Genomic DNA, 16,632 nt, shown 5'->3' on the forward strand with positions numbered 1-16,632 from the left:
TGGGACTTAAAATGTGCTGTATCTATCCACAGTTTTCCTATGACCCATGAGGCTTTGCACAAAAGATGAGAGCAACTTTCGACCAGCATTCGTTTACATTGAGACAATGTGATCCCGTTGCGCGAATCCTCTTTTTATGGGTTTTAGAGACGGAAAACATGTCTAAACACCAGCTATCACAGCTCAAACGGGACACCGTTACACTAATTCTGCCTACTGCACCAGAGCGGTGGGGGAATGATCTTAAAATGTGGCCAAAAATAACCTACAGTAACTAAATAGTAACAAGGATGGTCGTGTTTTGTTGAAAAAGGTGGAGCTTCATCTTATTTACTTAAAAGCAGATGTAGAGCCAGGTCAGAGCCTTAAATCCCTCATCACCTAGCCTGGGTTTTAGTTTTAGTTTCTACATCAATTTGCAGGATGGCACTTTTAGGTTAACAACGGCAGTTTAAACCCACATTACATTATAATTGTTCAGAAAACTGTACACATGAAATCATACCTGTTGTTCTTGTGGGAATGCTGTCAAATCGCTTCACTACTCGGCCTCTCTTCTTCAGAGGTTTGTCCAACAACAAAGTACGATGCAGGTGTTACTCTCTGGGTTTTTCACAACAAAATGAAACAAACACACAAATAAAGTTTGCAACGGTTTCCAAGTTGAGGAGCTTGGCTCTCTCGTTCTCTATGACCGTAGAAAGTGTTTCCCACTTTGACCTTGGGGCTTCTAGTCCACTCTGCACGGATGTTCCTATACACTTATATAAACACTATATATAGGATGGCTTGGCAGGACACAGATTCTGGTCTTTCCATCAAAATCAACAATGACATTTTTTATTATAGAACCATCTTTTTGTGAGACCGTTTTTACCTACAGAAAGTCAAATTGATCTACAACTTGCATACATTCATTTATGGTGCTTGTCATTTAACGGAATGGCCTTGGAAAGGCTGTGTACACACAATAGGCTTTAATGTATAATGGGATTTTTCCTTACATCCGCTCGTGCACATGAAAAACAAGACTACTTTTTACTTACAATTAAGCAAACAAATGTAGTTTCTTTATTTTACCACAACCAGCTGTTTGCAACTGAATAAAAATACAAACATTAAAGACAATCAAAGCAAATGTTGTTCAGAAAAAAGAAAAGAAACATTTTCAAGGAAACAAAGAGTTCAGTTTTATAAGTTGCACTACAAATAGCGCAATCCAAATACTTAAGCATCGGTGAATTGTTTTAATGTTTCGTTTCAAGCAGGAGAATCAAAAAGACAAAAAAATGTTAATTTTCTCACATTGTAGTTTTTCCTTTTGCATCCAAACTTTACAGTTAAAAAAATCTCTAAAGCAAGCAATAAAAACCAAAATTAGCTCTGTTGTTAAAATCAATCCACAAATAAAAATGTCATTAAATACAAGAGGAGCACTTCTATTGTTTGTGCAGCATACTTTTAAACACCAAACTAGTTTAGACTAAAGCTACATTAAGCTTTTATTGTTTAGTCACTGAATAAAACAAATAATCAAAATTTTGTATTTTTTCAAACAACAGGAAAACACTGACATGATCTGCAAATGTAAAGATGGGACACTGATTTAGGAGGGCAAAAACAGATGTGTTGATACAAATGCATCATAAAAATAAATAACAGAAAAAGTTTTTAAAATGACCTGTTAGTAATTAATCTGACTCCAGCGTTTGTAATAGCTAAAGTTTAAATAAGCTAAAGAAGAAACTAAGATATAGTAAAAATTAACATCAGATTTCAGTTTTTTTTAATAAATTCATCCACATTTATCCTCTGTAACCCCAGTCAACAGACTCATCTTCTCCACGACTTTACTCTAACATGAAAGGCTCCAATGAAAATAAAACACCTGTTTCTTCAGCTCCATCTGCAGCAACATCATCTGACCCTCATGTGAGAAGAAAATGCTGTACTCCCTTGCTCTTGCATCAGCGCCCCACACTGACAGAAGGAATGATTCTGCTGATTACACTGATTAGGTGGATGTTAATCACTCCAACCTGCCGCTCTAGTTTTGCAACTTCTGGCTTAAATTCATGCTTTTCTTTCTAAAACTTGAACGTGAGCATTCTTTAACATAAACATATGACATTAGATGGAACTATCCTGTTTCAGTCAGGTCACTCTTTAGATAATCGAATTTCTAATCCTGTTTTATTTTTGCAATGACTGAAACGATGCAGAACAGGCACTGAATGATACATCCAACAGCCTCGCTCAGTCAAACAGCATCAAAACAAAGCACAGAGCAAGGTGTCCACAGACATTTAAATATCAGAATATCTACAAACACATTTCATCTTTGTGTTTTTATGTTCCCAGCCTGTTTGTACAGGCTTTATTTAAGATAATGGTGTTTTAAGTGTGTTTCTGTATAATTAATCTAACTTACCTGTCATGTAGAACTTCATGAAGAGCCAGTAATTAAAAATAAACACTTTTTCTTCCTACAAGACTGATGGGCTAAAGGCTAGTAATGCTTCCATCCATCCATCCATTGTCTGCACCTGCTTGTCCATGTAGGGTCGTGGGGGTGGGGGGGTGGGGGGCTGGTGCCTATCTCCAGCGGTCAATGGGCAATCAGGCAGGGTACACCCTGGACAGAGAGCCAGTCCATCGCAGGGCAACACAGAGACACACAGGACAAACATTTATGCACACACACACACACTCACACCTAAGGACAATTTAAGCCCCATTCCCATCTGTACCGGGTCGGCCCGGGCCGGGTAGCGTAGGTTGTTTACATATCTGGGTGGCCTGGTATTTTTCCGGGCCAACCAAGGCTCATTCTTGGCCCTCTTCCCGAGGGGTACTGCTTCAGGCCGACCAGGGCCAACACACCCACTGCTGACAGCAATTCACACCTTCCATTAGAGCAAGCCTCTGATTGGTGGGTAGAATCAGCCCATTCACACCTTCCATTAGAGCAAGCCTCTGATTGGTGGGTAGAATCAGCCCACATGGGCTTAAGGCAAGGATGTGTGGAATCAACCGGGCCAGGCTGGGGCCGACTGGGGCTACCCGGCCCGGGCCGACCCGGTACAGATGGGAATGGGGCTTTAGACCTAACAGTCATGTTTTTGGACTGTGGGACGAAGCCGGTGTACCCGGAGAAAACCCACGCATGCACAGGGAGAACATGCAAACTCCATGCAGAAAGATCCCAGGCCGGGAAGCAAACCCAGGACCTTCTCGCTGCAAGGCAACAGCTCTTACCACTGCGCCACTGTGCAGCCCGCTAGTGATTTTGCCAGACTTAACTGCTTGACGTAGTGCTAAATAATCAGAGAACTCCATGCACAAAACAACATGATCTGATGTCATGGTGGTGCAAAAGCGTGTTTAACGGGTATTTAAAGTGGATCTAAACTATTTAACTAAATCTGCTGTGGTGTCGACTCGACTCAAACTTTATTTATATAGCACCTTACAGACACACCAAAGTGCTTCACAGACACAGATTAAAACATAACACATAAAATCCACTAAAAATGATAAAACACAACCAAATTTAAAAGCCAGTTCATAAAAATAGGTCTTCATCAGTCATTCTCTGTGGAAAAAAGGTCTTGTACTCCTGTTTCAGGTACATAGTAAAAGTTAGTCCAAGGTGGGGGTGGAAAACGACAGGGTTTGGAGTCTTAAGCCTAGTTTATGCTTCTGCATCAACGCCACAAGAGAGAGACGCACACGCGTTGATGGAGACCTTTTGCCTTCAAACTTCTCCATCACCTGGGGAGTGATGCAAAGCAATTCCCCGCAAGGACAACAGAGGGAGTAATGCTTTTCTGGGGTATCCTGTCATGTATCTGGTCTAAAATAGTGCATTTACTATTGTACTTCAAATTTGTCCCTCATTCTCCTCCACCTCTTCATGCACTCGCCACCTCTAAACCCACATTTTCTGTCATTTCCATCCACAAATAAAAGGCTTACTGCATATCTTTATAGTTCTCCAGTCACGGCTAAATAAAACTTTCAGATTTTTAGTGATTTCGCACAAGATTTTCTTCAAGCTGCTCTGTGTCTACCGCTAGATATCGCCCGCTCTTGTTAGTTTTTGAGGGAGCAATGGCGGTGCTGTTGATGAATTTAAAGGAAACATCACCCTAACCAATCACAAGCTTCTGCTCTCCATCTCTTTGGACGGATATTTAGAAGAGGAGTCGACTCCCTCCTTCCTCGCGAGCCTGTTGCATCTCCGGACCGACGCAGACGCATAAACTAGGCTTAAGTCATTATTATTATTATCTCAACTCTGACTGGCTAATAGCAACAGCATCTTCTTCTGTCAATAACACACATCTGAAAGAGTTCTGCAATGTTGGGCATTGCAAAGGCTAACGGTTAGCGCCTACAGGCCAGGAAATGCTCTTCTCTCTCCTGGATGCTAAATCAGCACAGCTTTTCCTGGTTGTAAACCAAGATGGGTGAGTCTATGAATGCAAATTTACAGTGTGACGTAGATCTGTGTGGCCTTTTCTGACCTCAGTGTTTCCTTTCCTGTTTTGATTTTGGCAGCTAACGCAGGAAATAGGTGTAGAGTGAGATAGTGTTTCAAAAAGAACAAATACGTTTCTCTGTGAACCGAGCCAAGCATGGACGTTTCCCCGGCTCATCAGACCTGTTGGGTGAAAATGCTAGTTTTCTAAATAGAGGCATCATATAGTAATTAATTTCTAATGACTTTTAAACAAAAACGCACCTTCAGCTGTTTGTCACTAAAACAGGATCAAATCTGTGAGTTTCTATTGAAAGACACAGAACATTTTTTATCCGTGGTTTTGGCTGATTGGCTGAATCAGTCGCAGATTGTTTTTCAAATAGACAGATAGTCCCAGATGGATCAATGGCTTGTAGGGTCGTTGCAGTCTAGCTTTTCTTTCTCTGCAATTTTCTGTTTCTGCTGAGACAATCTGCCACATGGAGCCGCACGTGAAGATGCAAATGTTGGATGTTCTGTGGACTTTACTTTGCCTACAGATCGAGACAGACAGTAGCCGGAGCATGATGATTTTGCTCTGCGTTTTGGTCTAGCCACACTCCATAGGAGCCTCAGCAGGTCAGCTGTTGGCCTGGGCAGTATTGTGTCATGCCAATCACAGCGTTCTGTCAGTTTGGTGGGTGGGATGATGTGACTGAGAGTTACTTAAGTCCTTTATTAAGAAAAAGGATGCATTTCCATTGACTGACATTCGCACCAGTCCAATGAAGGCACTCCATCGATTTGGTGGGCGAGATGTTACTGCAACCAAGCAAAAGTAAGATGGCGATGGCTTGTTTGTTACGGCTTTGGTGTCAACTTTGAACTATTTAGACTTGGGCTTTGCTTTCCTTTATTTTGAAAAAAGATGTTTTTCTGCAGAGTATGGCCGACTGCCCCTCTGACTGAAATCTGTAGAAGTGAGAATCTCATATATGTCACATGCAGAGATGGTTTGAAAGACAATTGTACATCTCACCTCACAACCAAGCTCTATCTATGGGTTGTGACCAGTCTATAGCCCCTTCCACACTAGAGCCAGCTGCACTCCACTCCGTGCAGTCAGCCCCAGTCCACCCCAGCCTGGCCAGGTTGACTATACACATCCTTCCACACATCCTTAGGAATGCAGACATGACTGAGTATATTGGCGGTCTCAAAAATTGGTGCAAAGATATCAGTGATGTCATGAGTGAACACGTAGGCAGGACAAAGATGCGTGGAGAAGTCCACAGTGTCTATCCTTAAATTAAACAAAGGTGGCTGTGAGAAGTGTTGCTTTTGGAGACTCCTGCTTTCAGAAACATCCTGCTCTGCTGTGTCTGTCCTGGTGCAGCTCAAGCTGCTGTCTGTGTGTGTGTGCCTCAGGAAGAGGCTTTGATTCCTCCTCAGTATCGAGAATGGTAATGAACCGCGCATGCGGAAAGCCCCTGCTGGCTGATTCTATCCATCAATCAGAGGCTCTCCCTAATGGTAAGTGTGAATTTGAGCCGGCCATTCAGTAGGCATTGGGTGTGTTGGACCAGTTCAGCCCAACACAGACCGCCTTGGGAAGAGGGCCGAAAAACAACTAGTAACGCACGAAAAAAATCCAGGCTATGCGGATGTGAACACTCCCGAACATATCCAGGTGGCATTGAGCTGGCACTAGTGTGGAAGCCCCACATATATTCGTATAAACAGGATGGTTTGTCAGGCTACTCCCAACAAGCAAAGATTTAGCAGAGCAGAAATTATTCAGCAATGTGCAACACATTCTAAAAAAAACCTTCAACATAATTGTACTGTGGACAGTTTCATGTTGCTTTCAACTGTTGTGTAAAATTATCTGCACACATTTGAGTGGTGTAGAGTCTGTCATCCATGACATGATTTTGTTGAGTGTTTTGAAGCAACTGGACTTGTATTGTTATGTTGAAGACGTTTCACCTCTGAGAAGGCGTCGTCATCTGCATGTCCAGCACTGATGTGTATGCTTCTGGAGACTCATGAGTGGAAATAATTTATGATGTGCAGCTGAGGGTTCTCAGTTAACAAAAGTAAATGCATTCTTTCAGTAGCTTAAAAAGGCTCCATTTGAGTATTTGTTGGGTTATTTTGTGCTCTATTGTATTTTTTGTTTTTTGAAGCTGTGTCATTTTGTGGCTTTCCTGAGCAGGTTTCTCAGGTGTACACTGCATCCTTTGGTCTTGTGTCAGTGACAGACATCCAAAAACATAAAAGAGTGAAACTTGAACTTCCTGTTGTACAGATAGAGTCCATTGCTGCTAAAACAACTGTTACAATCTGATTTGTGCGTCCCGTGTCAAACTGTGTCTTTAAAGTTAAAACAGACATAGGCTATTGTGTTAGCATTGTATCATGTTGAATGGATTAACTTATCAAGGTGTGTAATGGACATGGTAAGTTCTGAGAGCCTTGTAACAGCTAACACTTCTAAAAACAAGGTGAAAACAGTTTTCATGGGAAGGATTCATTAAACAAGATGAAGTCATTAAAAAAGTTCTTCTGTGTCAAACATGATGACATTAAAAACAGAGATGTGCTCGCACGCGCCCCTGCAGTCATACACACTCATTTCTGACGTGATTACATGAGTAAGATAAATTGTATCTACAGCAGGCAGGCTACATTAAGACTAACAATGTTTACTTCATGTCAGATTGATAGAAAATCATTTTAAGTTCCTCATTTGCTTCCGCTAAAAGCAGCTAGGGTACACAGGTTTTAGCTAGGCTAATGCTTCTTCAGAGAGCACTGTCACTGCTGCAAAAACCTAAAGTTTCAGATCATTTACATTTACGAGACTACAAATCCACCAACAAAGAATGCAGGTATCAAAATGTGTATAAATTTGAAATTCCTGCAAAAAACACATTTCAAAAAATGTTACAACAGCCATCAAATGATTTACGGTAGTGGGTTGATGTGTGATGTAAGTAACAAGTCCTTGAATCTGGTTATTTTGTGTATTGAGATGAGACATACATAGATAGTTTAATTTTTTATTTTTACTATTTTAACATGATTTTTTATAAATACAGATTGCCAACTCTGCTCCTGCAGTTTAGACGGTGCAGGGTTTGTTTCAGGAGGACCAATGCCACAGAGAATCCAGTCCAGTCCAGGTGAAATGAGCAGAGCTCGTGTGGAACAGTACAATCAATCCTACTCACCCAACTCTAAAGCAAACCCACTCGTGTCTGATGATTTTGTACCATGACTCATGATGTCTCTCGGTCCAACAGAGCTCATTTTCATGTCACCAGTCAGACATTAGTGCAATTAGTTGAGGGAGGTAAATCCGCTTTGCTGCGGATCTCCTTGATGTCATTAAGCGGACACTCGCCGGTGCCAATCTGGCATTTGAAGACTTGCTTGTAGGCCTTCCTGAAGTTCTCTGACAGAAAGGCATAAATAACCGGGTTGACGGATGAGTTGCTGTATGCCAGGCAGTGGGCGACCACCCGCAGCACAAAGGAGGCCTGGTTCAACGGGAAAGTCCCGAACTCCACCCAGAGATGCACGACGTGGTGAGGGAGCCAAGACAGGCAGAACACCACCACCACCACCAGAACCGTCTGAGCAGTCTGGAAGACATGACGGATGAAACACAAGAGGTTTAGTCAGCGCTCTGCAGACACACAGGATTCATTCAGGCTGTGAGGATTATTTAGGAATAAGTATAGTAACTTGTAGAGCTTTTTTAATCCCCCACCCCCCATTTCAAATAATTCTTGTATAAAAATACGAGGTAATGGGCGGTGAACACCTGGAAACGTGGTATTCATGTAAAGAAAAAGTGGGTGAAAATACAAATATAAATCAGTTAAAATCAAATACTGTTAATTTGTGGCACACAGCTGCTGCCATTGAGTCAAAAGCAGAGATCCAAATGCTGTATTCATTTTCCCAGTAGACATATTCTGGTCTGACACCTGTGAGAAAAACAACTTGCCAACACTATGTGCTAACAGTTAGTGGATAAGAGTCCTTGGGTTTTGTAATGAGGCTGAAACACAGCTGCAAGCAGCAAAATCAAACCAGAGCAGCAAGCTGAAGATAAAAACATGAGCTGCAGAGCTGGGGGGGGGGGGGGGGGGGGGGGGGTGTGGAACGACCTCCTGGTGGTTTTCTTACAATGAGCTCTCTCAGCCTGGTGTGAGAACAAATCTGGCAGCATCACCTAAATCACCATCATACTGATGTTTCAGTGAGCTGTATCAGATGCACTCTTCGAAATGATTCAATTAATCTCTTATCACAATCCGTCCACATCACACTACATTGTTATTTACTTACACAAAATATTTAAGGAAGGATGAACGCAGGTGAAAAAGTCACAAAAGTTACACTTAGCAGACATTTTTAGATGCCTCCAGTGATGCTCATTCACACAAATAACTGATCAGCCAATCACACGGCAGCAACTCAACTAGAGGCCGACCGATAAATCACCTGTGTGAACAACTGCTGCCACTACTAGACTGAAGAAAGGACTTGAAGGACCCCAACACGCCATTTTTTAAGTGTTTTGAGTTTGTTTTATATTTGAAGTTCAGTAAATATTAAGAGATTTATTGACTTATTTAATTTTTATTGCACATAGTGAGTGTTAAGTTGTCTTTCACAATCAATGTGATACTAAAACGTACATACATCAGCCTAAATAATCAGATTTAGATATCGGCTATCAGCAACAAACTTCTTTGAAAATTGGTATCACTCTTAAAAAATCTTAGGTGTGTTCTTGCTGTGTCTTTGTAAATCCATGCTTTCGTTCTTTTTTAAACACAGAAACAGTTTTGTTTACCTGTTTGTAGCTACGGTTTCGCCGACAGCTGCCGGCTTCTTCAGGCTGACGCTGATGGTCACGCGTCACTTCCTTCTCCGTTTATCTGCGGGCAGCAGAGGACGTTGTCGCCCTCTACTGCCCGCTCTCCCCTCTCCGACGATGCAGTCCCATGCGTGGTCCAGCGTGTAAACTCCGTCGTCCCTGTTCATGGTCCCACATCCACGTCTCCTTATCTCTATTGCTTCCTTGATCCATCTTTTGTATTTTTGTTGTTCAGTGGTTATGATCCGTGTGCTGTCCCAGTCCATTATATGGTTTTCTCTTAAGCAATGATCTGTTACGGCTGACTTTTTTATTGTACTTTCTGCTTCTTCTTTTGCTGCTCTTGTGTGTTTACGATTTGCCTCTTTCTCGCACTCCTTTCTGTGTTCTATTGTCCGTGTATTGAGTTGGCGTCCGGTTTCTCCTATGTATGTTTTATTGCCTATTTTGCATGGGATTTCGTAGATGACTCCACATTTTTGTCCAGCTGATATTTTGTCTTTTGGGTGTACTAATCTGTTTCTAACTGTTGTGTATGGCTTTGTTGGTGTGTTTATGTTGTGTTTTTTCATTGTTGCTCTTATTTTTTCCGTTATGCCTCTGATGTATGGTAGGGTTATCACTGGTTTTGGTTCTTGTCTTTCTGGGTTTCTGGTTCTTTTTTTGGGTTGTTCTTTGTTTTCTGTTTTTGTTTGTTGTTTTCCTTTGTTTATTGCCCATGTCGGGTATCTGCAGGTCTTTAAAGCGTGTTGTATGTGTTTGTCCTCTTGTTTACGGTCTCTCTCTTCTGTTATTATGTTTGCTCGGTGATATAATGTTCTGATTACTGACATTTTGTGTATGGTGGGGTGTTCTGATGTCCATAATAAATATTGGTCTGTGTGTGTTGGTTTCCTGTATGTGTTTATGTTTAGGGTCCCGTCGGTCTGCCTGGTGATTTTCATGTCCATAAATGCTATGCTGCCTTCTGTTTCTAACTCATAAGTGAATTTTATGTTGCCCGTGTCGTCAATATTGTTTAAGTGTTGTGTTAGTGTTTCTGTTTGACCTTTTGGTATGATTTCCAGTATGTCGTCTACGTAGCGTTTCCATAGTTTTATTTTGCAGTTTGGGGGGGCGGTGGCTATGGCTTTTTGTTCCAGGTCTTCCATGAAAAACTCGCACAGGGTGGCTGATAACGGGTTACCCATGGCGAAGCCTTCCAGTTGTTTGTATATTGTGTTGTCGTATGTGAAGTAAGTGGAGTTAGCTACCAGTCCTATCAGTTGTGCTATGTCATCTGCTGTGAGGTTTGTCCTTTTATGTAAAGTTTTGTCTTGTCTGATTCTGTTAACTACTATGTCTATGTTTTTTTGGGTTGGTGTTTTTGTGAACAGAGATGTGACGTCATGTGAGATGAGTATGTCGTTGTCTTCTATTGTAATTTCCTTTAGTTCTTTTGCCAATTCTATGCTATTTTTGCAGTGTTGGTCTGTATTTCCTAATAACGGGCTGATGATTCTGCTGATATATTTTGCCATGTTGTATGTTGGTGTACCTATGCTGTCAACTATTGGTCTAAGTGGGGTGTTTTGTTTATGTATTTTTGGTGTTCCATATATTCTTGGTGTTATGTTTGCTGTGGGAATCCGGTGTTTGTACATTTTTTCTGTTATTTTGCCTTTTTCGTGCAGTGGCTTCAGTAATTTTTTCATGTTTTTCTTAATGTTTTCTGTTGGATCTTTTTTAAGTATTTCATATGTATTTTTGTCTTCTAGCATCTGTTTCATCTGTTGTTTATATTTTTCTCTGTCCATAACTACTGTGGTTCTTCCTTTATCTGCCAGTAGAATAATTATCTGTTCATTTTTGGATAAAGCTGTCATGGCTGATTGTTCTTCTTTTGTAATATTGCTGTGTTGAATTTGGCTGTTTTTTAATATCCCAACTACGTTATTTCTGAGTTCTGCTTTCTTTCCCTCATCTGTGATCTGTTGACATGCTAGTTCTGTTGCTACAATAAATTCATCATATGGTATTTCTTTTGGTGTGACTGCAAAGTTTAAACCTTTCTTTAATATGCTCTCTTCTGCTTCTGTTAGTTTGTATTGTGAAATTTTACATACCCATGAGTTTGGTGTGGAGTTGCCTTGTATTTCTCCCCTCTTTTTCTTGTTTATGAGTCTGTTTAACTTCTTTATGTGTCTTTCTTTCACTTTTATGAACTCTTGTTCCTGTTTTTCCATCATGTGTCCTTTAATTAGTTCCTCCATTTGTTTATCAAGTTTGTAATTCCTTTTCAAGTCCAGGTGTCCTCTTTCCAGTTCGTCCTCCACACGCCTCTGTTTGGTTATGACGTTCCTTCTCCTCTCCTTGAGCAGTGCTCTCTGTGCTCTTTCTATTATATTTTGTGCTGTCTGGGTCCGGATCGATGTTTTCAGCTGTAGGCTTGTGGGTGTGATGTTTTCGTCCCGGCATCTTAAACAGAAGCGAAGGTGGTTTCTTAGACGTGCGCGTTTCTGGTGTAATCGTTCCAAACGGCGGAAGTCCTTCGTTCCTTGTTGTCCGTATTTCTCTTTGAACATCTTAGGTGTGTTCTTGCTGTGTCTTTGTAAATCTTCAGGCTGACGCTGACACCATCAGCGTCAGCCTGAAGAAGCCGGCAGCTGTCGGCGAAAACGTAGCTACAAACAGGTAAACAAAACTGTTTCTGTGTTTAAAAAAGAACGAAAGCATGGACTCTTAAAAAATACCACATCGGTCGGCCTCTAAACTCAACACATATACGCATCATGACTTGATAAAAAAACTGGTTTAAGTTCTGACCAGCAACAAAATGGAGGTAAGAGATCAAAGTATTGAAGAATGTGACATGGTTGTTGGTCAGATTTTTGTAGAAACAGCTGGTCTACTGGGATTTGAACCCACAACCATTTACAGAGATTTATCAGACTGGATCTAGATGACAGAAAGACAACAACAGATCAGAAAACCATTGGTTTGTACCAAGACCTGCAGAACCACAAAAGCAGCTCCAGATGGACTCCAGCTGCAGAAGACACCACCGGGTATCACTCCTGTCAGCTAAAAACAGAAAATTGAGGATCACCAGAACTGGACCAGGAGAGATAAAAAAAAATAAAAATAAAAACGTTCCTTGTCTGATTAGTCTGGATTTCAATGCTTCAGCCTGCTGTTGGTGTAATGGTGGGGAAGATGTTCTTGTCCCATTTTGGACCCATCAGTACCACCTGAGCCTGGTTTAAACACAATAGCCTACCTGAGTATTGTTGCTGACCATGCCCATCCCTTTATGACCACAGTAGACCCATCTTATGATGGATACCTGCACCACGTGAGGTGTTATAGCTGGGTCCATTTTTTTTTTACACAACGGAACAGCAAATTTTATACTGAAGGTTCTTTTGATTATTGGCTTGGAGATTTGAGCACCAATTACCTGCATGAGAACATCTACATGAACTCGTAGATGCCCCCATGGGCGGTGAAGAGCATAATAAAGTCGCCACCATATTGGGTGGGTCCCTTACTCTCCAAACCCAACAGGAGTCAGTGCAGAGTGAGAACCTATGCTTGTTTTTTGTTGCAACATCCAGCGCACTATTGAAGATCATGATGGTATTTCAATGATAAATGATCCGCACTTGTATAGCACCTCTCAGAGTAAGGCCTCCAAATTGCTTTACACCACAGAGCATCATTCATCTATTCACACACTGATGATGATGAACTACGATGTAGCCACAGCTGCCCTGGGCCGCACTGACAGAGGTGAGGCTGCCGAGCACAGGCGCCACCGGTCCCTCCGACCACCACCAGCAGGCAAGGTGGGTTAAGTGTCTTGCCCAAGGACACAACAGCAGAATTCTGTGTCCGGAGACGGGATCGAACCTGCAACCTTCCAATTACTGGACAACCCGTTCAACCTGTTGAGCTATTGCTGCCCCTCTTTTAATATTAATTAATTAATAATATTAATTTAATATTTAAATATTTTATTATATCAATATTTTAACTATCATACCATACTATATGTCTGATTTTGTGAAAAGGCACGATAAAATGTGTTTGTTAGTTGGGTAAGCATTAGGGATGAGCGAGTACACCACTATCTGTATCTGTATCTGTTCAACCAACTAAATTATCTGTATCTGTACTTGGAATGGGCGTGGTATAACCCGGAAGTGGGTGTGGTTTACCCGGAAGTGGATGTGGTTTACATCAATATATTATTTTAAGTCTGAAATTGATATGGAATGATCAGAAGTTGCTATGTGTATTGTTTATTTGAAAACTATTTACAGAGCAGCCTCAGAATTGAGATTAAATATTTTTTATCACAATAGTAAAGAAACAATTACAGAACAAGTGTTTCAATAAAATCAGAACATTAATATTTAAGTGCATGGATTAATACATCTCAACTCATGCAGTAGGAACTAGGAAATATGAAATGCTAGAACCAGACACAACTTTATGTATATATTTTTTTATTTTAATTTGATTAAACTGATTTTTTTCTTAACGTTCTTGGCATTTTGCCCCACACAAAGTTAAACAAAACAATGTTGATTAAGGTGTGTGTGTCTGAGAGAGATAGAGAGGGTGAGAGGGAGAGAGATGGAGTTAAAAAAAAACCCGACCGGAGCGAAGGTAGTGAGTGACTGACGCAGCACGTCAGCTCTGTCTTGTCAAATGCACCATGTAAGTTACGAAAAAAGTAACTTTAAATATTCAACCGAAAAAGAGGCGAGCTGAAGAAAACCTAGGGAAAACTGAAGAAACGTGAGCAACAGTGAAACAATCACAGCGAGATCCGTTACTGTCTGTGTGTGTGCATGGATGAACCGGACAGACTGCGCTCCCAGCCGGCTAGAGAGTTTTGTGTGTAGGGAGGTGTGGGCGCTCTATGCGACTGGCCAATCACAGAGCGTGAAGACAGTCAGTTACTCAATGAGGATTTGCCTTCAGCACGATTACAGATATTTACGAGGTTTACTCGTTTCATGCTCGTATTCGTTAAAAATGCTTTATCCGTACCGGAGACGAGTATCCGGCTCATCCCTAGTAAGCATCTCCTTCAGTAGAAATAAATGCACTGGAGGTGGATGAAGACCCATCCAAGATGGCGGCCCGCTGCTATGCCAGCTCCTAATGGCAGCGCTAGTCCAAGGTGCATCTCCATATATGATGTCTGTGCTCTCAATCTTCCAGAAAAACAGGCTTAATACTCTTTCACCTCAGGAGCTACCTTTGAACTAAGCAGATCAAAAATAGCAAAGTGGAACTGTGCAGCCGCGCCAGTGAAGTGAGGTCACCGGAGCACCTCAGGCATGGATAAAACGCAGACCTGGAATGCATAAAAAAATCAGCGTGCTCCGTCCTCTCTACTCAAAACAATCCCTACGCTGAGAATCAATATAAATAATGTAAAACAGGTAGAAACATGCTTCCCCTGGGTGTAGGGGAACCCTTTCAGGTGAGCTGGGCCCCCCTTAATTTCCCCCGTAACTCGAACCCTGTGCAACCCTAATGAAGGGAAGTACATGAAGCAAAATACTAGAAGGTTTCACTGAAAAAAATATGTATGTATCCATATGATCTATCACCTTGTAAAGGATGAGAAATAGTTTTATTTGACAGTTAATTTGTTTTCTCTTTGCTGAGAACAGAAACATCAGAAGTTGGCATGTAAATATGAAAAACGATTAACTGATTGAAGCAGAGCATAAATCTGCCTCATGCAGCTCAGTGTAAAAATAAGCAAATCAATAGAAAATTAGGTGAAGTACCTTAGTGCAAAATCAGCTGAAAACATGTTCAGACCTTCTCAGTGTCTTAGTGTCCCTAGTTCCTGTATGCAGCCACAGCTGTAGCTCAACGCTGCCCACGGGGATGGGCCAAATGCAGAGATTAACTTCACCAGTGCGTGATGACTAACGGCACTTTTACTTTAATTCTAAACTGCCGAAGCAGCTCAGAGATCTGCGGCAGAATAACTCAACCTTGAAAATGGGAAAAATCAAAGCTTTGGAGGATATGATAAATATTTTTATTTCATGTCAAATCATAAAATAAGAGGGAAATTGTGATGTAAGAGCAAGAAAGTACTTTATTATCTTCAAAACTTAAGGAGCAACTTTAAAATCAGTTCCCACAGAAATAGGGGGCCAGAGTAAGTTATGATTAAGAGGAGTCATGAAAGGGCTCATTTTATGTTTTATAATCCTAGATTGTAACCAATGCATATTTGCACAATGGTGCTTTCAACTGAAATGTTCTGGTATTTCAGATAGAAACGTAACTAGTGTTTTATCCTTGTTTACCTGTTAGAAAACCAAATTATTGAATGAAGAGCGTTTGTCTCTAAAACATGCACCCTTTCATGTTGGCATTCTTCCAGTTTGCCTACAGACCCCTTGAATGCTATTGTTTACTCATTCACACAACACTGGAGGGCAAAAGGACCCTCTGCAGCTGCTATCCAGACCTGTATCTCCATCCAGTCATCCATCCATTTTCTTCCACTTATCCGACGTCGGATCACGGGAGCAACAGCCTAAGTCGAGAAGCCCAGACTTCTCTCTTCCCAACCACTTGGGCCGCCAGCTCTTCCGGAGGAATCCCAAGGTGTTCCCTGGCCAGGCGAGAGACATATTTCCTCCAACGTGCCCTTGGTCTTCCTTTAGTTCTCCTCCCTGTTGAACGTACCCGGAAAACCTCACCAGGGAGAAGTCCAGGGTGCATCCTAATCAGATGCCCGAGCCTCCTCAACACCTCTCGATGTGGAGGAGCAGCAGATCTACTCCGAGCCCCTCCCGGATGACCGAGCTTCTCAGCCTATCTCTAAGGGAGAGCCCAGCCACCACGCGGAGGAAACTCATTTCGGACGCTTTTATCCACAATCTCATTCTTTTGGTCACTACCCAAAGATCGCGCGCCATCTTTCCCTCACTTGTGAACAAGACCCCGAGATATCTAAACTCCTCCATTTGAGGCAGAACCTCGTTTCTGACCCAGGGAAGGCATTCTACCCTTTTTTGACTCAAGACCATGGTCTCGGATTTAGAGGAGCTGATTCTCATCCCAGCTGCATCACACTCGGCTGTGAACCGCTCCAGTGAAAGCCGAAGATCACGTCCTGATGAAGCCAACAGGACCACATCATCTGCAAACAGCAGAGACCTGATCCTCAGGCCACCAAAACGGATCCCCTCAACACCTTGGCTGCGCCTAGAAATCCTGTCCATAAAAGTTATGAACAGAATCG

General features: G+C 41.8%; 1 protein-coding gene across 1 annotated transcript in view; it reads right to left on the reverse strand.

Moving 5' to 3' along the window:
• Positions 1–818: 818 nt before the first annotated feature.
• Positions 819–16,632, reverse strand: part of LOC107373077 (galanin receptor type 1) — a 45,008-nt gene continuing 29,194 nt past the window's right edge. The window contains exon 3 of the mRNA XM_054740631.2: positions 819–8,115. Coding sequence (XP_054596606.1) covers positions 7,795–8,115 — 321 coding nt within the window. The 3' untranslated portion in view covers positions 819–7,794. The remainder of the gene's footprint in view (positions 8,116–16,632) is intronic.

The sequence above is a fragment of the Nothobranchius furzeri genome, chromosome 5, assembly GCF_043380555.1.
Source record: "Nothobranchius furzeri strain GRZ-AD chromosome 5, NfurGRZ-RIMD1, whole genome shotgun sequence".
NCBI classification, from domain to species: Eukaryota; Metazoa; Chordata; class Actinopteri; order Cyprinodontiformes; family Nothobranchiidae; genus Nothobranchius; species Nothobranchius furzeri.